The sequence below is a fragment of the Triticum dicoccoides genome, chromosome 7B (assembly GCF_002162155.2).
Source record: "Triticum dicoccoides isolate Atlit2015 ecotype Zavitan chromosome 7B, WEW_v2.0, whole genome shotgun sequence".
Taxonomy (NCBI): domain Eukaryota; kingdom Viridiplantae; phylum Streptophyta; class Magnoliopsida; order Poales; family Poaceae; genus Triticum; species Triticum dicoccoides.
Window position 1 is genome coordinate 676,053,994 of NC_041393.1, and position 23,497 is coordinate 676,077,490.

At 49.9% G+C, this 23,497-nt stretch overlaps 1 protein-coding gene across 1 annotated transcript; it reads left to right on the forward strand.

Annotated features, from left to right (window-relative positions):
- The first annotated feature begins 18,179 nt into the window (after positions 1–18,179).
- Positions 18,180–19,912, forward strand: LOC119335748 (aspartyl protease family protein At5g10770-like). The gene is made up of 2 exons (XM_037607833.1): positions 18,180–18,328; positions 18,454–19,912. Exons 1-2 carry the CDS (start codon positions 18,181–18,183, stop codon positions 19,680–19,682), a joined length of 1,377 nt encoding a protein of 458 aa, XP_037463730.1. The 5' UTR covers position 18,180; the 3' UTR covers positions 19,683–19,912.
- The last annotated feature ends 3,585 nt before the right edge of the window (positions 19,913–23,497 follow it).

Sequence of the window (23,497 nt, forward strand, 5' to 3'; positions counted from 1 at the left end):
GGACGTCCAATGTTTTGGCTCGGTATAGAAGGTACCGGACGACAGGAGGATCACGGACGCCCGATGTTTTGGCTTGGTATCAAAGGTACCGGACGTCCGGTGGACGCCGGTCATCCGATGTTTTTGTACTGATGAGGAGAAGTCGGATGTCCGGTGGAAACCGTGAATTTAATGTTTTGGCTCTGGAAAGGAGGTATCGAACGTCCGGTGAATACCGGTCGTCCGACACACATCGCTCGTCTGACAGAACCAAGGCACAGAAGATGAGATCCTGAAGTAGATCATTTGAGCAAGACTTTTAGCGAGACCCCATGTTCCCCTCTTAATAGTGTGGGTCTCTATACTCAAGAACAAGCATAAAAAGGTGCCTAAGCTAGTAGACTTGTTTCTTCATTCTTGAAGAAGATAAATATTTCCGAAGTCTTAATCCACACACACATGATCCCGAGGGGACTGAACCTGAGATATACTTGACAAACTTTGTTAATCCCCTATGAGTATATTGTCATCAACATCAAAGTAAGACTAAGGGCATGATTGCACTTCCACATGCTAGGTTCCCCAACAGTGGCATCCGAGCCAGGTCTATGCGTAGATGATATGCACGAGTAGAACACAAAGAGTTGTGGGCGGTGATCGTCATATTGCTTCCCACGAATGTCTTATTTTGATTCGGCGGTATTGTTGGATGAAGCAGCCCGGACCAACCTTACATGACCATATTCATGAGACCGGTTCCACCGACAGACATGTAACTAGTTTTCATAAAGGTGGTTGGCGGGTGTTCGTTTCTCCAACTTAGTTGAATCGAATTTGACTGCGGCCGGTCCTTGTTGAAGGTTAAAACAACAAACTTGATAAATCACCGTTGTGGTTTTATGCCGTAGGTAAGAACGGTTCTTGCTAGAAGCCCATAGCAGCCACGTAAAACTTGCAACAACAAAGTAGAGGACGTCTAACTTGTTTTTGCAGGGCATGTTGTGTGATATACGTTGTTGTATGAGATGATCATGTTTTTTAAAAGTAATCGGCAACTGGCAGGAGCCTTATGGTTATCTCTTTATTGTATGAAATGCAAACGCCATGTAGTTGCTTTACTTTATAACTAAGTTATAGAAGCAATAGTTGGCTAGATGACCACGACGCTACGATGGAGATCAAGGTGTCAAGCCAGTGACAATGGAGATCATGACGATGCTTTGGAGATGGAGATCAAAAGCACAAGATGATGATGGCATATTATGTCACATATTTTGATTGCATGTAATGTTTATCTTTATGCATCTTATTTTTCTTAGTACGGCGGTAGCATTATAAGATGATCTCTTAACTAAATTTCAAGGTATAAGTGTTCTCCCCGAGTATGCACCGCTGCGATAGTTCTTCGTGCTGAGACACCACGTGATGATTGGGTGTGATAGGCTCTACGTGCACATACAACGGGTGCAAGAAAGTTTTGCACATGCTGAATACTCGGGTTAAACTTGACTAGCCTAGCATGTATAGACATGGCCTCGGAACACTAGAGATCGAAAGGTCGAACGTGAATCATATAGTAGATATGATCAACATAGAGATGTTCACCATTGATGACTACTCCATCTCACATGATGATCGGACATGGTTTAGTTGATTTGGATCACGTATCATTTAGATGGCTTGAGGGATGACTATCTAAGTGGGAGTTTTTAAGTAATATGATTAATTGAACTTAATTTATCATGAACTTAGTCCTGATAGTTTTTGCATATCTATGTTGTAGATCAATGGACCATGCTACCATTCCTTTGAATTTTAATGTGTTCCTAGAGAAAGCTAAGTGAAAAGATGATGGTAGCAACTACATGGACTGGGTTCGTAACTTGAGGATTATCCTCATTGCTGCACAGAAGAATTATGTCCTTGATGCTCTGCTAGGTGAAAGGCTTGCTGCAGGAGCAGATGCTGATGTTATGATGTCTGACAAGCTCGATCTGATGACTACTCAATAGTTCAGTGTGCCATGCTTTACGGCTTAGAATCGGGACTTCAAAGACATTTTGAACGTCATGGACCATATGAGATGTTCCAGGTGTTGAAGTTAATATTTCAAGCAAATGCCCGAGTTGAGAGATATGAAGTCTGCAACAAGTTCTATAGCTGCAAAATGGAGGAGAAAAGTTATGTCAGTGAACACATACTCAGAATGTCTGGATATCATAATCACTTGACTCAGCTGGGAGTTAATCTTCCAGATGATCGTGTCATTGACAGAGTTCTCCAATCACTGCCACCAAGCTATAAAGGCTTCATGGTGAACTATAATATGCAAGGGATGGAAAAGACTATTCCCAAGCTCTTCACAACGCTCATCAAGTGTTGATGGTTAACAAGACCACTAGTTTCAAGAAAAAGGGCAAGGGAAAGAAGGGGAACTTCAAGAAGAATGGCAAGCAAGTTGCCACTCCCGGGAAGAAGCCTGAGGGAGTCCTGGACTAGGGGGTCTCCGGATAGCCGAACTATCATCATCGGTCGGACTCCAAGACTATGAAGATACAAGATTGAAGACTTCGTCCCGTTTCCGGATGGGACTTACGTTGGCGTGGAAGGCAAGCTTGACAATATGGATATGTAGATCTCCTACCATTGTAACCGACTCTGTGTAACCCTAGCCCTCTCCGGTGTCTATATAAACCGGATGGCTTTAGTCCATAGGACGAACAACAATCATACCATAGGCTAGCTTCTAGGGTTTAGCCTCCTTGATCTCGTGGTAGATCTACTCTTGTAATACCCACATCATCAATATCAATCAAGCAGGACGTAGGGTTTTACCTCCATCAAGAGGGCCCGAACCTGGGTAAAACATCATGTCCCTTGTCTCCTGTTACCATCCGCCTAGACGCACAGTTCGGGACCCCCTACCCGAGATCCGCCGGTTTTGACACCGACATTGGTGCTTTCATTGAGAGTTCCTCTGTGTCGTCACCGATAGGCTCGATGGCTTGTTTGATCATCAACAATGATGCAGTCCAGGGTGAGACCTTCCTTCCCGGACAGATCTTCGTATTCGGCGGCTTTGCACTGCGGGCCAATTCGCTTGGCCATCTGGAGCAGATCGAAAGCTACGCCCCTGGCCGTCAGGTCAGATTTGGAAGTTTGAACTTCACGGCTGACATCCACGGAGACTTGATCTTCGATGGATCTGAGCCACAACCGAGCGCGCCGCACTGTCACGATGGGCATGATTTAGCTCTGCAGCCGGACAGTGCCTTGGAGGCCGCACACGAGTCCGCTCCGATCTTCAGTTCGGAGCCGGCTGCGCAGATCGAGGACGGGTGGCTAGACACCGCCTCATGGGCTGCAACCTCTACGGCGATAGAGCCGAACACTGACCTTGTCCCTCATGAAGCTCGTGACTCCGAGGTGCCGGACTCCTTGTCGGACTCCGAACCTCCCGCGCCCTCTCCAATTGAATCCGATTGGGCGCCGATCAAGGAGTTCACCGCTGCGGACATCTTTCAACACTCACCTTTCGGCGACATCTTGAGTTTGCTAAAGTATCTCTCGTTATCAGGAGAGCCCTGGCCGGACTGCGGTCAGGACGGTTGGGATGCGGACGACGAAGAAATTCAAAGCCCACCCACCACCCACTTAGTAGCCACTGTCGACGATCTAACCGACATGCTAGACTTCGACTCCGAAGACATCGACGGTATGGACGATGATGCCGGAGACGACCAAGAACCAGCAACTACTGGGCACCGGAAAGCCACCTCATCATATGACATATACATGGTGGATATCCCAAAGGATGGGAATGGCGAAGGAACAATGGAGGATGACCCCTCCAAGAAACAGCCCAAGCGCCGGCGTCAGCGGCGCCGCTCTAAATCCCGCCATAGCAAGAACGGAGATTTTGGCACCGGAGATAATAACACCCCAGACAGTGCCGACGACAACCCCCTCCAGCAAGATTCAGCACAGGAGGGCGGAGATGCCAGCCCTCATGAGAGAACGGCAGACGAAGAGGTAGAGGATTACATGCCTCCCTCCGGAGACGAGGCAAGCCTCGACGACGACGAATTCGTCGTGCCTGAGGATCCTGTCGAACAAGAGCATTTTAAACGCAGGCTTATGGCCACGGCAAACAGCCTCAAGAAAAAGCAGCAGCAGCTTAGAGCTGATCAAGATCTGCTAGCCGACAGATGGACTGAAGTCCTCGCGGCCGAAGAGCATGAGCTCGAACGCCCCTCCAAAAGCTACCCTAAATGCAAGTTGCTCCCCCGATTAGAGGAGGAGGCATATGAACCTGCATCACCAGCAGACAATATGGCTGACCGACCACCCCGTGGCCGCGACAGAGAGGCCTCTAGGCCCTCCACTAGAACCGTACCCCGGCATCACTCGAAAAGCACAAGGCCACAGGGGAACGCTCTGGACTTGCGAGATATATTGGAGGATAAGGCAAGACAATCAAGATCGATCTATGGATCACGTGGGCGCCCCATGATACGTGACGACAACCGTCACGCCGGACAAAGTAAGTCCGGCCGGGCCGAACACAGTAGACAAAGCTCTCTTGAACTTCGTCGTGATATCGCCCAATACAGAGGCGTCGCACACCCGCTATGCTTCACAGATGAAGTAATGTATCATCAAATCCCCGAAGGGTTTAAACCCGTGAACATTGAATCTTATGATGGCACAACAGACCCCGCGGTTTGGATCGAGGACTATCTCCTTCATATCCACATGCCTCGCGGTGATGATCTCCACGCCATCAAATACCACCCACTCAAGCTTAAAGGACCAGCCCGGCATTGGCTTAACAGCTTGCCAGCAGGGTCAATTGGGAGTTGGGAAGACCTGGAAGCCGCATTCCTCGATAACTTCCAAGGCACGTACGTGCGACCACCAGACGCTGACGACCTAAGCCATATAATTCAGCAGCCAGACGAATCGGCCAGACAATTCTGGACGCGGTTCCTAACTAAGAAAAATCAAATCGTCAACTGTCCGGATGTGGAGGCCCTCGCGGCCTTCAAACATAACATCCGCGACGAGTGGCTGGCCCGGCACTTAGGACAAGAAAAGACGAAATCCATGGCAGCCCTTACATCACTCATGACCCACTTCTGCGCAGGTGAGGATAGCTGGCTAGCTCGTAGCAACAACCTCAGCAAAAATTCTGGCAGTCCGGATATCGAGGACCGCAATGGCAGGTCGCGTCGCAACAAAAACAAACGCCGCATTAACGGCGACAATAGCGAGGATACGGCAGTCAATGCCGGATTCAAAGGCTCTAAACCCGGTCACGGAAAAAGCCATTCAAAAGAACTACCCCGGGTCCGCCCAATTTGGACAGAATACTCGACCGCTCGTGCCAGATAAACGACACCCCCGAAAAGCCAGCTAACCACACCAACAGGGACTGTTGGGTATTCAAGCAGGCATGCAAGTTAATTGCCGAAAACAATGACAAGGGGCTGCATAGCGATGGCGAGGAAGAGACCCGACCGCCGAACAATAGAGGACAGAAGGGTTTCCCCCCAGAAGTTCGGACGGTGAACATGATATACGCAACCCACATACCCAAAAGGGAGCGGAAGCGTGCACTCAGGGATGTATACGCGATGGAGCCAGTTGCCCCGAAGTTCAATCCATGGTCCTCCTGCCCGATCACTTTTGACCGAAGGGACCACCCCACCAACATCCGCCACGGCGGATTCGCCGCATTGGTTTTAGACCCCATCGTCGATGGATTTCACCTCACCAGAGTCCTGATGGACGGCGGCAGCAGCCTGAACCTGCTTTATCAGGATACAATGCGCAAAATGGGCATAGACCCCTCAAGGATTAAACCTACCAAGATGACCTTTAAAGGCGTCATACCAGGTGTAGAAGCCAATTGTACAGGCTCAGTTACACTGGAAGTGGTCTTCGGATCCCCGGATAACTTCCGAAGCGAGGAGTTAATCTTCGACATAGTTCCGTTCCACAGCGGCTATCATGCTCTGCTTGGACGTACCACGTTTGCAAAGTCCAACGCAGTGCCGCACTATGCATACCTCAAGCTCAAGATGCCAGGCCCTCGAGAAGTCATCACGGTCAACGGAAACACTGAACGCTCTCTCCGAACGGAGGAACATACAGCGGCTCTCGCGGCAGAAGTACAGTGCAGCCTCCTAAGGCAATTCTCGAGTCCGGCCGTTAAGCGACCGGACACGGCTAAACGCGCCCGGAGTAACCTACAACAAGACCACCTGGCACGTTCCAAGCACGCGTAGCAGTGCGGCCCCAACCCCAGCCCCTGCAAAATTTCAAGACAGGTCCTTCGCGTACACCATTACGCTCTGAAGATACCATGGGCATGGGGGGAGGGGCACGACCACGATAGGCCCAGAATGCGGCTTAACCACACCAGGGGCTCTCAAGTGTGTCGTTCTTTTTTTTCTTTTTCTCTTTCCTTTTTTTTACCCACAGAACTCCGTTCATCAGAGGCCCTATCCGGCAGTAGACCAAGGAAGGAGAAAGGCTACGACGAATATCTAGGTGGTCTCCATTACGAGCATTAAATATGTTTTATACACCACTCCGCAGCCTACCCCTGGAGGGGGACATGTTTAATAGTAACATCCCTTGCTCATCGCACCATTTGTATCGTTCTGCATTCACAGCAGTATTTCTTGAATGAACAATGCAGCACCTTTTTGCTTACAATTGCATTTCTTTCTTATACATATGTTCATTTATGACATGTTGCATCCGTACACTTTGGTACGGCTAAATACACCAGGGGCTTATGTTTCCCGCATCATGGTGTGATAAGTCTGAACACTTTCACTAGTGCGGCACCCCAAACTTATAGCATTATATGCATCGGCTCCGAATCATGTCTTGGGTCAATAGTTGGGTTTGCCCGGCTCCCATGTTTTGGTACCTTATGTTTTGTTGTATCGGCTAAGGTAGCACTGGCAGAACCACTGCGATTGCGCCCCAGTTGAGCTGGGCGAGCGCCTCAGTGGAGAAAGCTAAAACTGACCGTCATGATGAGGCGAGAGCCGGTCGCTGTTCGAGAGGTTTTTTGCGAGTCCCTAAAGACTTATGCCGCTTAGAGTGAGGAGCCGGCTTTGTCCAGCCCAGGCGTGGATAGCGCCCCAAATTCGGCCTTCCGAACACTAGGGGCTTCGCCAAAATTTAAAATTATAGAATTCTATGGCTAAGTGAGAGTGTTCAAGCATTATAAGTCCGGTTGCCTTGTTCGTTGTGTTGAGCGCCTCCCTAGATGGACCCAAAAATTGGAACAAGAGTGCTCAAATTTATCCCGAACACCCCAGCACTCGTGGCATGGGGGCTGAAGCCGGCGACTTGCCATCTCTCAGATTTGATAAACAGCCGCACAGAAGGTAATATTTTAAATTAACAAGTGTTGCTTAGCGCATATGAACAAAGTTTTCAGCGCACAGGATAACAAAATGCGAGTCTACTCAAATATTACATCTTTGGCGCACTCACCCGCAATAATGCGGACACCCTTCAGGACACTCTTATAATACATCTCGGGCGTGTGATGCTCCTTGCCCAGCGGTGGCGCGTCCGTCACAAGCTTCTGAGCATCCATCTTGCCCCGGTGCACCTTTGCGCGGGCAAGGGGCCGACGGGCACCTTCAATGCAGGCGGAGTGCTTCATGACTTCAACCCACGGACACGCATCCACCAGCCGCCGCACTAGGCCGAAGTAGCTCCCAGGCATGTCCTCCTTAGGCCACAGCCGTACTATGATGCCCTTCATGGCCTGTTCGGCCACCTTGTGGAGCTCGACCAGCTACTTCAGCTGGTCGCTAAGGGGCACCGGATGTCCGGCTCAGCATACTGAGACCAGAAGACCTTCTCTGTCGAGCTCCCCTCCTCGGCTCTATAGAAAGCGGCAGCATCGAACACGCTGCGGGGCAGATCCACGAACGCTCCTGGAGAGCTCCGGATTCGGGTAAGTGATAGGTAATTCACACTCACATGCTTACTTTGCATGAAAAATGCCTTACCCGCCGCTATTTTCTTCAACGCCTCGATTTCTTGGAGGGCCTTGTAGGCTTCGGCTTAGCGGCTTTGGCACTCTCAAGAGCCGATGCAAGCTCGGACTCTCGAGTCTTCGATTCGCGCTCCAGACTCTCATGTTTTTCCACGAGAGCCTGGAGCTCTTGCTGTACCTCCGCCACCCGCGCCTCCTGCTTCTCTCGCTCGGTGCACTCCACGGCTGCATTACGTTCGGCCACGGACACCGCCTCCTTCAGGGTCGCCACCTCGTTCGTGGCCCCTGCAATACCCATGTTATCCCTGTCATTATTCTTGCAACCAAATCCTTTTCTGTAAGGTACAATTTTAATAAGGTGTTACTCACCTTCCTTGTCCTCGAGCTGCTTCTTGGCACGACCGAGCTCGTTCTCGGACCGCTCGAGGCTTTGCTTCAAAGTATTGACCTCCGCAGTCAGTGCGGCAGAGGTCAGCAGCACAGCCTGCAATCCCATATTGACATATTTTTTATGACTCCTGCGTATATCTTTTTAGATCCTCAGTCCGGCTTTTCTTTCTGAATACCGAACCAAGCATCAGGGGCTACTGTTTATGTGGTACTATTTTACATATATCAAAATTCTTACCTCAAAGCCTGTTAGAAGGCTGCTGCAGGCTTCGGTCAGCCCGCTCTTGGCGAGCTGAACCTTCTGAATCACCACACTCATGAAGGTGCGGTGTTCCTCTTCGATGGAGGCGCCGTTGAGCGCCTCCAGCAAGCTATCCGGCGCCTCCGGTTGGACAGAGGCCGCCGGCGTCACGGTCTTCCCTTCTTACGAAGGGGCCGCTCGCCGGACTTCGGAGCCACTACGGGTTCCGGGGCCGAGTCTGGTGCAAAGTCCGGGAGGTTGCCCTGCGGCACCTCCGGGGCCTTCTCCTCCTGGCGGGTCCCTTCCCGGGATCGCACCTCGGCATCGTCCGTATCATGGGGGGTGGAGCCGGTCGGAAGGGAATCCATATCCGACGCACCCAAGGACCCGCTCGACGAAGCGGGAAGATCATCCTTGGGCGGACTGCATGGTTGTATGCGGCATTAGAAAGACACTATGTGGCGAAAAGAAAAACCATGAAGTTATTCGGGAGTCCGGATACTTACGATCTCGCCAGGGGCTTGGCCCTTGGAGGCCAATCCTCGTCGTCATCACTGGCGTTGGCAGAGCAGTCCGGGGGAAGAGTCCTTCCCTTCTTGGACCCTTCAGCCTCCCTCGTTGGGGAAGCCTTCCTTTTCTTCCCTCCCCCCGCTGGGGGAGGGGCCTTCTTCTTCTCCTCCTCGCCTTTGTGGGAGGAGTCTGCCTCGGAGTCATCGTCCGATGACACCTGAAAACTGGAACTCTTTCGAGTGCTCGTTGCCTTCTTCTTGGCCTTCTTCTCCGGCACCACGTGGGGTGCTGGAGCCAGCAGCCCCGTTAAGCGGGAGTCTGCTGGGTCTTCTGGCAATGGAGCCGGACAGATAGTCTGTTTGGCCTTCTTCAGCCAGTCCCGTCAAAGGAGGGGGAGTTTAGATCCCGCATAGAGTCAAACTATGAAAAACGAGTGTCCCGTAAAGGGAAAAATCGCTTACCTCGCTAGTCGGACGCTACGAGCTGAATCCGCGATCTTCGGTAGCGGATGCGGGGGCCTTGGCGCCCTTAAACAGCACCCTCCAGGCACCTTCGTACATAGTGTCGAAGAGCCCGCTCAAAGTCTGGTGCTGCGCCGAATCGAACTCCCACATATTGAAGCCCCGTCGTTGGCACGGGAGAATCCGGTGGATGAGCATGACCTGGACTACGTTGACAAGCTTGAGCTTCTTGCTCACTAGCTTTTGGATGCAGGCTTGGAGTCCGGTCAGCTCCTCCGAATCACCCCATGTCCGGCCCCTCTCTTTCCAGGAGGTGAGCCGTATGGGGATGCCAGATCTGAATTCGGGGGCTGCTGCCCATTCAGGGTCACGCGGCTCGGTGATGTAGAACCACCCCGATTGCCACCCCTTAACGGTTTCCACGAAAGTGCCCTCAAGCCAAGTAACGTTGGGCATCTTGCCCACTATGGCGCCTTCGCACTCCGCTTGGCTGCCCTTCACAACCTTCGGCTTGATACTGAAGGTCTTGAGCCACAAGCCGAAGTGGAGCTGGATGTAGAGGAAGGCCTCACACACGACGATAAACGCCGAGATGTTGAGAATGAAATTCGGGGCTAGATCATGGAAATCCAGGCCGTAGTAGAACATGAGCCCCCGGACAAAGGGGTGGATTGGGAAGCCCAGTACGCGGAGGAAATGGGAAAGAAATACTACCCTCTCATGGGGCCTGGGGGTGGGGATGAGCTCCCCCTCGTCGGGGAGCCGGTGCGCGATGTCACTGGACAGATATCCGGCGCTGCGCAGCTTCTGGATGTGCCCCTCCGTAACGGAGGAGGCCATCCACTTGCCTCCCGCTCCAGACATAGTTGGAGAAGGTTGAGGTGAGATGTGCGGACTTGGGTGCTGGAGCTCGAGTTCCCGGAGATGGATAAGCCAAGGAGGAAGAAGGCGTAGGTAAAAGGGTTGGATCTTTATCCCCTTATATGGGCAGACGAAAACATGCGTCCCCACCGGCCTGATAAAACCCGCTTATCTCCCAAGCGCCGCAATCAATGGCGCGGTTGGGTTACCCACGTCCGTATTGATGGGAATCCCGGAATAAGGGGAACACGATCTCTGCTTCGACAAGGCGTGCCAAGGAAACCGCTTCGCTAAACACGTTGAGGTGGTACAATAAAAACAATTCGAGTAAAGGCTTGGTAGTGGTGTGACATCACGCCACCAAATACGTCAGCAGATTGAACTTGTGTAAATATTATTCTCTCTACGGTGGTATGTGGAATTTATTTTGTAGAGTCGGACACTATCCTGGTGTTCACAATCTTCTATAAATTATTCGGAGAAGGAACCCGCCTTGCAACGCCGAAGACAATATGCGCGCCGGACTCGTCGTCATTGAAGCCTGGTTCAGGGGCTACTGAGGGAGTCCTGGACTAGAGGGTGTCCGGATAGCCGAACTATCATCATCGGCCGGACTCCAAGACTATGAAGATACAAGATTGAAGACTTCATCCCGTGTACGGATGGGACTTTCCTTGGCGTGGAAGGCAAGCTTGGCAATACTGATATGTAGATCTCCTACCATTGTAACCGACTCTGTGTAACCCTAGCCCTCTCCGGTGTCTATATAAACCGGATGGCTTTAGTCCATAGGACGAACAACAATCATACCATAGGCTAGCTTCTAGGGTTTAGCCTCCTTGATCTCGTGGTAGATCTACTCTTGTAATACCCACATCATCACTATCAATCAAGTAGGACGTAGGGTTTTACCTCCATCAAGAGGGCCCGAACCTGGGTAAAACATCGTGTCCCTTGTCTCCTGTTACCATCCGCCTAGACGCACAGTTCGGGACCCCCTACCCGAGATCCGCCGGTTTTGACACCGACAAAGCCCAAAGCTAGACCCAAGCTTGAAATTGAGTGCTTCTACTACAGAGGGACTGGTCACTGGAAGCGGAACTGCCCCAAGTATTTGGCAGATAAGAAAGATGGCAAAGTGAAAAAAGTTATATTTGATATACATGTTATTGATCTGTACCTTACTAATGCTCGTAGTAGTGCATGGGTATTTGATACCGGATCGGTTGCTCATATTTGTAACTCGAAACAAGGACTACAGATTAAACAAAGATTGGCTAAGGACGAGGTGACGATGCGCGTCGGGAATGGTTCGAAGGTCGATGTGATCGTTGTCGGCACGCTACCTCTACATCTATCTTCGGGGTTAGTTTTAGACCTAAATAATTGTTATTTGGTGCCAGCATTGAGCATGAACATTATATCTGGATCTTGTTTAGTGTGAGACAATTATTCATTTAAATTAGAGAATAATGGTTGTTCTATTTATATGAGTAATATCTTTTATGGTCATGCACCCTTTAAGAGTGGTCTATTTCTGTTGAGTCTCGATTGTGGTGATACACATATTCATAATATTGATGCCAAAAAATGCAAAGTTGACAATGATAGTGCAACATATTTGTGGCATTGCCATTTAGGTCATATTGGTGTAAAGCACATGAAGAAATTCCATGCAGATGGACTTTTGGAATCACTTCATTATGAATCATTTGATACTTGCGAACCATGCCCTCATGGGCAAGATGACCAAAACTCCGTTCTCCAGAACAATGGAGCGAGCCAATGACTTATTAGAAATAATACATACCGATGTATGCGGTCTGATGAGTGTTGAGGCTCGCGGCGGGTATCGTTATTTTCTGACCTTCACAGATGATTTGAGCATATATGGGTATATCTACTTAATGAAACACAAGTCTAAAACATTTGAAAAGTTCAAAGAATTTCAAAGTGAAATGGAGAATCATCATAACAAGAAAATAAAGTTTCTACGATCTGATCATGGAGGTGAATATTTTAGTTACGAGTTTGGCCTTCATTTAAAACAATGTGGAATAGTTTCACAACTCACGCCACCTGGTACACCATAGCGTAACGGTGTGTCCGAACGTTGTAACCGTACTTTATTAGATATGGTGCTATCTATGATCTCTCTTACCAATTTACTACTATCGTTTTGGGGTTATGCATTAGAGACAGCTGTATTCACGTTAAAGAGGGCACCATCAAAATCCGTTGAGACAACACCGTATGAACTGTGGTTTGACAATAAACCGAAGCTGTCGTTTTTGAAAGTTTGGGGATGCAATGCTTATGTCAAAAGGCTTCAGCTTGATAAGCTCGAACCCAAATCGGAGAAGTGCGTCTCCATAGGATACCCTAAGGAAACAATTGGGTATGCCTTCTACCACAGATCCGAAGGCAAGATCTTTGTTGCCAAGAATGGAACCTTTCTAGAGAAGGAGTTTCTCTTGAAAGAAGTGAGTGGGAGGAAAGTAGAACTTGATGAGGTAATTGTACCTTCTCTCAATTTGGAAGGTAGCTCATCTGAGAAATCTGTTCCCATGATGCGTACACCAACTAGAGAGGAAGCTAATGGTGATGATCATGAACCTTCAGATCAAGTTACTACTGAACCTCGTAGGTCAACCAGAGTCCGATCCGCACCAGAGTGGTACGACAATCCTGTTCTGGACGTCATGATACTTGAACATGACGAACCTATGAACTATGAAGAAGCTATGATGAGCCTAGATTCCGATAAATGGCTTGAGGCCATGAAATCTGAGATAGGATCCATGTATGAGAACAAAGTGTGGACTTTGGTGGATTTTCCCGATGATCGGCGACCCATAGAGAATAAATGGATCTTCAAAAAGAAGGTTGACGCTGATGGTAATGTTACTGTCTATAAAGCTCGACTTGTCGCAAAAGGTTTTCGACAAGTTCAAGGAGTTGACTACGATGAGACTTTCTCACCCGTAGCGATGCTTAAGTCTGTTCGAATCATGTTAGCAATTTCCACATTTTATGATTATGAAATCTGGCAAATGGAAGTCAAAACTGCATTCCTTAATGGATTTCTTAAAGAAGAGTTGTATATGATGCAACCAGAAGGTTTTGTCGATCCTAAAGGTGCTAACAAAGTGTGCAAGCTCCAGCGATCCATTTATGGACTGGTGCAAGCATTTCAGAGTTGGAATATACACTTTGATGAGGTGATTAAAGCATATGGTTTTATACAGACTTCCGGAGGAGCCTGTATTTACAAGAAAGTGAGTGGGAGCTCTGCAACATTTCTAATTTATATGTGGATGACACATTGTTGATTGGAAATGATATAGAATTTCTGGATAGCATAGAAGGATACTTGAATAAAAGTTTTCAATGAAAGACCTCAGAGAAGCATACCGGCGATCAAATCTTGGGCAGGATGGTGTATTACGGAACGAGTAAAGAGACTTTCCGGTAACGAGATTGAACTAGGTATGAAGATACCGACGATCGAATCTCGGGCAAGTAACATACCGATGGACAAAGGGAATTATGTATGTTGTCATAACAGTTCGACCGATAAAGATCATCGTAGAATATGTAGGAGCCAATATGGGCATCCAGGTTCCGCTATTGGTTATTGACCGGAGAGGTGTCTCGGTCATGTCTACATAGTTCTTGAACCCGTAGGGTCCGCACGCTTAACGTTCGATGACGATTTTGTATTATATGAGTTATGTGATTTGGTGATCGAATGTTGTTCAGAGTCCCGGATGAGATCACGGACATGACGAGGAGCCTCGAAATAGGACGATAATATTCGGACACCGGAAGTGTTCCGGGATGTATCGGGTATATATCGGAGTACCGGGGGGTTACCGAAACCCCCGGGGGAATAATGCGCCTTATGAGCCATCGGAGGGGAGCACACCAGCCCACAAGGGGTGGCGCCCCCCCCCTAAAGAAGGAGGTTGAATAGGAGAAGGAGAAGGGGGTTCGCCCCCCTTTCCTTCCTCCTCCCTCTCTTCCCTTTTGATGCCTTCCGGTAAAAGGAAAGGGGGGGCGAATTGGAATAGGGGCCCCAAGTAGCCCCCTCCCACCTATATATACATGGCGAGGGGGTGCTTAGAGCACACGCCAACGATTGTTAGCCGTGTGCGGCGCCCCCCTCCACAGTTTACGCCTCCGGTCATATTCTCGTGGTGCTTAGGCGAAGCCTTGCGCGGATAACTTCACCATCACCGTCACCACGCCATTGTGCTGACGTAACTCATCTACTTCCTCGAAACTCTACTGGATTAAGAGTTCGAGGGACGTCATCGAGCTGAACGTGTGCAGAACTCGGAGGTGCCGTACGTTCGGTGCTTGATCGGTTGGAATGAGAAGAAGTTCGACTACATCAACCGCGTCGACAAACGCTTCCACTTTCGGTCTACGAGGGTACGTAGACACGCTCTCCCCCTCTCGTTGCTATGCATCTCCTAGATAGATCTTGCGTGAGCGTAGGATTTTTTTTTGGAATTGCATATGCTACGTTCCCCATCAATATGGTGGTACTCCTTCCTTTCCGGTTTACAAGGCTCAAATATAAAATCTCATCAATCAAGGTACATGGTGAGTCTAAGAATGTATCTCATACTTTATAAAACTACCCAAATTAAACGAATGCATTAATTTGGTTTAATTGCAGTGCATACATGCTTGGCCACTAGATAAGTAGAAACACTATATGTATTGTATTGGTGAGTTTCTTTTTAATTCTTACATGCAAAGATTTAATGCGCCTCAAAATTTCAATGGGAGAGGGAGATGAGCCCAAATAAAAAAACAGAAAAATTGAGATAAGCCCTGTGGACATATGCTCCAATGATACCAATTCAGAAAAAAAATCAGATTGAAATGTTTCAAAAAAAATCGAAAAAATCATGGATGTTCTCAACATATGTGTATACAAACTATAGAAAAAAATTAGATCCAAATTCAAATTGTACAATGAAAAACAAAAAAGACAAATTCAGCATGAATAGTGTGAATAAAGAAAAAAAACATGAACAGTGTGAAAAAATACATGATTCACAACAGATTTGCCTTTTTTTTATTCTCAATGTGTATATCGAATTGGGATCCGAATATATTTTAGGGTTTGTAGTCAAGCCGGCAGTCGGGTCGGGTTTGACCGGGTAGAGCTCTATGAAACCCATGCCCGAATAGCAAATGGGCAAAGGAGCAGACCCACGACCCTACCCATGGGTCTTGAGTCATACCCATGCCCGAACCCATCGGGCAACCCGACCCATTAGGGCACCCATCGGGTTTGAAATAAATATTTATTTTTACTGTCACATGACACAAATGACTGCACCTGCTTGAGGAGCGAATCTTTCTCAAAACCACAAGTTGTTGTGATGGCAAGTTACAGAAACAAGCGGCCAGCAGCTGGAGAGCGGCCGTCCTGCACGCAGCGGCAGATGCACGCAGCGCATCGACGGCCGTGCTGCGCGAGGGGATCCGTGCAAAAGAAAACGTCAAAATCAGTAAAGCGGACATACTGGCTCGATACAAGCAAATACAGCGCTCAAGTCGCCCGTGGTGGGCTCGGCCCGGGTACAGGTCTGACGCCCAAAAGTGGACAGACCATGCAGTGTGGGGCATTGTCCTTTTGGCGCGCGGGCCCGGCGATTTGACCAGGAGTACAGCTCGGGTGCATGTCATGTGGGGAGCACAGCTCGGGCGCATGTCTTGCGGAACCGCAAGAACAGCAGCCGGTGCTTCCGCTGCGACGTGCAGTCTTCACGTCACGGTGGCCCGGCTCCAGTAAAATACACACAGCCCTCCGTCCTGCCCCGGTTTTCAAGCTGAATGATGAGCAAAATACACAAAAACAGCAACAAAAACTAGTTCATCTGATGTATGGGCGTACAAACATCAGACTAAATCCCTGGTTCGGGCACTTGTAGAAACGGACGCCGGGGTTCCGGTCTGTCCCAGAGACGAACCATGAGGGGGGGGGGCACCATGCACGCATGCAGGGGACGAGTCCTCTGGTGTGTACGACGTATACGTTGCCCGTGAGCTCGCTCTGGGCATGGACGAAATGTGCAGCGTGGGCGTTCGTGGCCTAGCAACTGTGTGGTGTCAGGTTTGGTCCTTTGAATACGCATATACGTTTCAGTTTGCTTTCCAAGATGCCCTAGGTGCAGCTGCTGCTGCGTTCAGAGATGCACTTCTCCCAGCAGCTGCCTTTTATAGACTCCGCGACTTCTCTATTCCCATGGCTAGCCGAGGTGGTACTAAACTTTACCAGGTGCCTGAACCAACGATGTGTGTGTTGTCTGGGCCGAACATTGTTGGGCCTTCATTCTTGAAAAGAAATGTGAAAGAACTAAAGGCCTAGAGATAATAGTAATATAGCTGTGCGTTGTTGGGCTTCCTACGTTTTTGCCTTGTGGCCTTTAAAGACATGTACAACATTACGTACGTGACTGGGTCATTTGTTTATGAGGTTTGGGGCTCTGTACAACTTATATATCTGATGTATGTGCATCCTATGCAACATATGAATATGAAATTTAAAGGTATTTTGATTAATAATTTTCATCGGGTAACCCATGGGTACAAACTTAGACCCATGCCCCGCCCATCGCTAAAATCGGGTTACCCATCGGGCTTGCCCATGGTTGAACACGATGACCCATACCCTACCCATTTGTGTCGGGTGCCCATGGGCGCGGTCACCGATGGGTCGGATTGCCGGATTGAGTTTGTAGACACATATGCTGAGAACATCCATGGATTTTTTTTCTGTTTTTTTGAAACATTTCAATTTGATTTTTTTGAATTGGTATCATGGGAGCATATAATTGTTGGTACCACCTGATATTTCCCCACACTGCATATGCCCTGCCTTTTTTTTCAAAAAGAAAGATAACCCCGGCCTCTACATCAATACCATATTGCCCTGCCCTGGCTTCCCGATGCCGCACATCACTGGCTCCAGTCCACATCGCAGCCCTCAGTGCACGACGGACCGGGCGCAGCCGAAGCCACACAGCTGAGCTCGGCCGCGATCCCAGGGAAACCTTGTCGCTGCGGCACGATGTGACGCACGCTCCGTTCCCACGGCGGTACGATGTGACGCACGCCACTGCAACGCCTTGCCGATGGATTGAGAGGCATAACGCGCGGCCGGGGTACGTCGGATACTTTCTCCGGCTTGCCGGCCGGGTTCTCGTACTCTACGTTCTCACGCGAGGGCAAGTCCGGCCGGGCTCTCGTACTACTCGGACAAAGGCGCGCACGCGCACGGCCGGAGGTCGCACTCGCAGGCAGGAAAGAATCCGCATACGGTCTGAAATACGTCCCATCATCGTTTTGTACTCTTCAACCAATCTTTCCCACACCACAGCGGCATTAGTAAGTTACCGTATGAACCCGCGTCGCGCTCCGTCGGCTCAACAAATACTCCTGATATACGGTGCTTGTCCATCCAATAATACAATGTTTGTTTTTCACAAGCATTCCCACGTACGTTCACCACACTTTTTTTTTTGCATGGCGTTCACCACACATTTTGCCCAAATAATACAATGCTTGCTTTCACAAATCACAATCGAATCATACGATGTTACTTCTACCTTTTGTTTGTTTATACGCATGCGGTATAAAAGCAGCGCTCGCATTCCGAAACTGCAGCCCACTGCATCTCAGCCATGGCATCTATTCCCAAGCTTGTGATTCTCCTGTTGTGCACCTGTCTTCACACTCTCCTTGCTCACGGAGGGGACGATCTTCGCACCTACAAGGTTCTGCACGCTGGCGCTCTCAAATCTGCCACCGTCAACTGCTCCCAGCCCCAAGGTGCAGTAACATTGTCCATGGACGCACATGCATGCAATGTTGCTATTAGTTTCCTTGCACTATTTTGAGGATATTTTGAGCACGTTTGTCATCGTGTTTCCCTTTCCCCTGTTCGGTTCTTTCAGTGACTCCATCATACGGCGGGGTCACGGTGCCGTTGCACCACCGGCACGGCCCGTGCTCGCCCTCGCCTGTACCCTCCACCAAGGCGCCGACCTTGCAGGAGATGCTCCGGCGTGACCAGCTCCGGGCCGCTTACATCACACGGAAGTACTCCGGCGTCAAGGGTGGCGCAGGTGACGTGGAGCAATCGGACATTACCGTGCCCACCACGCTGGGCACCTCCCTGGGCACGCTGGAGTACCTGATCACCGTCGGCATCGGCTCGCCGGCCGTGACCCAGACCATGCTCATCGACACCGGCAGCGACGTGTCATGGGTGCAGTGCAAGCCGTGCTCGCAGTGCCACGCGCAGGCGGACTCGCTCTTCAACCCCAGCTCGTCGAGCACCTACTCCGCGTTCCCCTGCAGCTCCGCCGCCTGCGCGCAGCTCCGCCGGAGAGGCTGCTCCAACTCCCAATGCCAGTATATTGTCAAATACGGCGATGGTTCGACCGGGACTGGGACTTACAGCACCGACACGCTCGCGCTGGGCTCCAGCACCGTCAAGAACTTCCAGTTCGGGTGCAGCCAGTCTGAGTCGGGCAACCTTCTCGAAGACCAGACCGATGGGCTCATGGGGCTCGGCGGCGGCGCAGAGTCTCTCGCCACCCAGACAGCGGGGACCTTCGGCAAGGCCTTCTCGTACTGCCTCCCGCCGACTCCGGACTCGTCCGGATTCCTCACTCTCGGTGCAGCAACCTCGGGTTTCGTAGTGAAGACGCCGATGCTGAGGAGTAGTGAGGTCCCGTCGTACTACGGCGTGCGCCTTCAGGCCATCAGGGTGGGAGGCAGGCAGCTCAGCATACCTGCCTCGGTCTTCTCCGCCGGGTCGATCATGGACTCCGGCACAATCATCACGCGGCTTCCGGCGACGGCGTACTCTGCGCTGTCGTCGGCGTTCAAGGCCGGCATGAAGCAGTACCCGCCGGCGCAGCCCATGGGCATCTTCGACACGTGCTTCGACTTCAGCGGCCAGTCCAGCGTCAGCATACCGAGCGTCGCACTGGTGTTCTCCGGGGGCGTCGTCGTCGACCTCGCCACCGACGGGATCATTCTGGACAGCTGCCTCGCCTTCGCGGCCAACACCGACGACAGCTCCCTCGGCATCATCGGCAACGTGCAGCAGCGGACGATCGAGGTGCTGTACGACGTCGGCGGCGGCGCCGTGGGGTTCAAGGCTGGCGCATGCTGATCGGCGCGCACAAGGACACCGTTGATACTATTGGGATCTCCAGTTCGTCGTATACTAGTTTGCTGCTGCGAGCTATAGTAAAAGTGTCATAGTACATGAAGTGGGGCCAAAGCATCAGCGCACTATAGTGCTTCGACTTGCAACGTGATGCAAGCGTGCAAACTACCGACCAAAACATACTTGTAATTGTCTTCGGGTAGTTTAATAAGAATGAAAAAGTCTTAGAAAAACCTTGAACTCGTAGTCAGGATCGGAAATGAACCCTGAACTCTAAATCCTTGAAAGCAACACCCTATCTTATCCAATCCCGACTTATCCCGAACCCTTTTTAATTGTACACCGATACTACTGAACGTCAGATTTGACGGGACCTCTCAGCGAATGATTCGTTCATGCTATGAGGGTTGAGCAAGCGACCGATTTGTTTGCTAAAAGGACACCTTTAGCATGAACCCTCCACATGAACAAACTTGTCATTAACATGAAAAGATAAGGTCTTGGGCAAAAAAATGGGCCAAAAAAAACAATCACTGGTGGAAAAAGGGCCTTTGGTCGCGGTTCGCAACTGCCATTAGTCGCGGTTGCGCAACCGCGACCGAACGGGCGCGACTAAAGGCCCCACCCTTTAGTCGCGGTTGCTTAAGAACCGCGACTAAAGGCCCGTCCACGTGGGCGCCAGGCGGCCGTCGGGGCGGAGGACCTTTAGTCGCGGTTCTTCTGGCCAACCGCGACTAAAGGCCGCCGCAGGTTTAGGGTTTTAGCCCCCCCCCCCCTAAACCTGTTTTCTGTTTAATTTGTATTGTTTTATTTCTTTTGTGCTTTATTTTAATTTTGAAGGAGTTTCACATATTCTACGGTACTACATACATGCATATGAATGTACAATTTCAAACAAATTTGAAATTAGAACCAAAAAGAATTCAAGAGGAATATACAATATATATTCAATATCATCGGATGACCATATACAATTTTGAACAAGTTTCCATACATAATTTAATGCATATAAAGTTCTACGTCCTCGTAATGGTGTTCTCCTTTAGGATGAAGGACTTCCCTCCTGAACCATCCAGCTAGTTCCTCTTGAAGTGGTTGGAAGCGAGCTTCTGGACTAAGCATCATCCGGAGGTTATTCCTCTGAGCATTGGTATCACTCGGAACCCGCTCAGAGGTGTATCTCCGGATCATCTCACAGACATAGTATGCACATAGATTGGTCCCCGCTGGCTGAATATCCTCACCATTCTTAGCCTTTGCCCTTTTGAATTCTAGCTCTTTTTTGAATTCACCGACCTTTGTATCTACGAACCGTCTCCAAACCCTACGAGGCAAAGAAAATTAAATGAACAAGAGAGTTATTAGTTACTTGATATTAGGAAATGAACGAAATAGGCCGATCGATATAGAGCGCAAATGAATGAAAATAATTACTTCTGCAGCATTCTTCTCATGTCGACCCAAAGCTTTGGATCCTTATTCAGAGAGTCGTGGACGAGACATTCTGAGGTGTCAACTTTAATTACTAGCAGAATCCAGTGGAACCTGCGGACACGATACATGCACAGTACGTCATGCATAACTCATCGATTAGCCGGCCACATACCATGCATGGAGTAAACAAAAGAGAATGTGCTCAAGACAGAAACACTCACCCAAAATGGTAAGGAAATAGAATATCACTTTTGAGTTCCTGCTTTGTAAGAAACTGCCACGGGTCTGCCTCCACGTCGGCGGGGTGATGCTCCAACACATATCCATTAACGATGTGTGGGTCAATGAACCCAACATCATGGATGTTCCTTACTCTGCATTCCTTAATCTTCATTCTGCATGTATAATAGCGGACACAACAATATAGTTAGGACATATATATAGTGCAGGCAATATGAACGAGATGGGGTAGAAATAAATCACTTACAGAACGTAGCAACTGATGATAGATTTGTCGAGCTCGCGCAGATTGAAAAGCTGGAACAATTCACTCAGATGAATTTGTACATAGTAATGTTTGAAGTGATGCTCATATCTAACTTCCGCATAAATATATTCTTTGGCGTTTTTATTTTTTATGTAACCCTTGTACCATTTCAGCAGACCTTTCATTTGTGGAGGTAGATCCTGTTCCTGCGCAGGCTCGACGAGAGGCCCATTCTTCACATATGTAATTACTACCTCCTTCACTGGCGCCTCATCAAGGCCTAACAGTTCACGAAGAGTAATACCTAAGTTGGCCGCTTGTTCTCTGGCACTCGTTACAGTCAATCCATGTGTTGCCGCAGCTGCTATGATATCGGGGTCATCCGGACCGGCGGCTTTCACTATAAGCGGGGCAATCGATTGTTTACTTTGTTCCCCGAGCTGGGCAACTCGTTTCCCGCTTTTTTTTACTTTCTAATTCCGTTTTCTCGGCCTCCTCCAAGGCTTTGTTCTCCTGGTTCTCCGCCCGCTCTTTCTTCTCCTTCAACATGAGTGCCTGCCTACGAAGTTCACGTGCATAGTCGTCAGGCAGATTCTTCGCGGCTTGGGACGGTGTGCTCAAAAATGACTTAGCCCACTTCTTTTGCTCATCAGAAAATACTGGCTTGGGCTCGGGCTCTCTTTTCTTCTTGCAGTCCGCCTTCCATTTCTCATGATCAGCAGCCGCGGCCGCGGCAGTTTCCTCGGCACTACGTTCCCAAGGCCTTGTGGGGAGAGGCTTCAGTGATGGCTCCGGTACCTTTGTGGTCTTAGGTACATAAGGGTCCGGGTTAATAATCCAGGACTGCTTCTGCTTCTTTGCCGGAGGTGGATTGGGGGGCGGCGTCTGATCACCCGCCGGACGAGGACTGGGGGGCGGCGTCTGATCACCCGCCGGACGTTGTGGACTGGGGGGCGTCGGCTGACGTGACGGAGGTGTAGGTGAACCGCCACCACCGTAGGAGGGTGGACTTGTTGTCCTTGGCGCCTCGCCTGGAAACTTGATAAACTTCTTTTGCCATAGAATGAAATGGCGCTTGACATCTCCAAGTCTTTTCAACCCTTCAGGTGTAGCAATGTCAATCTCCAGGTCCTCAAACCCTTGGACTATGTCCTCCACCGTGACACGAGCATAGCCATCTTGAATGGGGTTGTTGTGGTGGAGTGCTCCAGGTAAACATGGTAAAGCACTGCCGATGGCTACCTTCATGGACATGTTCCCGATAGGATAATACAGATGACATTCTTTCATATCCTTTATATCGTCCACGGGGTAGCGAGGAGGCTCCGGTCCAGTAATTTCGACCACCAGAGGCTCCGGTGCAGTAATTTCGACCACCAGAGGCTCCGGTGCAGTAATTTCGATCGTCGGTGCATCTGCACCAGCCGGTAGGGCCTCCGTGGAAGCCACACTGCTTCTCCGCTGCTGGCTTCTGAGATCCGCTGGATGATCTTCATGCTGCGCCCGAGCTGCATCTCTTTCGGCTACTAGTACACTCACGGTTTTCTTCATCACATCCATTTCCGATGCCAACCGCGCCACAACATCTGCTTCCCGATCCATCTTTCTCTTCCGGCTTCTGTAACCGTACGGGTCATCGTTCTGGGGGAACCCTATTTTCCACGGAATGTGCCCCATGCCTCGTACACGTCCTCCGTGTTCAGGATTCCCGAGGGCTTTTGTCAGCGCGTCGTTCTCTCTGTTGAACTTGATCTTCCCCTCTTGAGCATCCCTCATTGCGTCAATAAGGGCTTGGGTGGGTTTAATTATTTTGCCCCGGTAAACACACTCCCCTGTCTCCGGGTTCAGCGTTCCCCCATGCCCGTACCACCAGCTTTTGGCCCTTGGGTCCCATCCC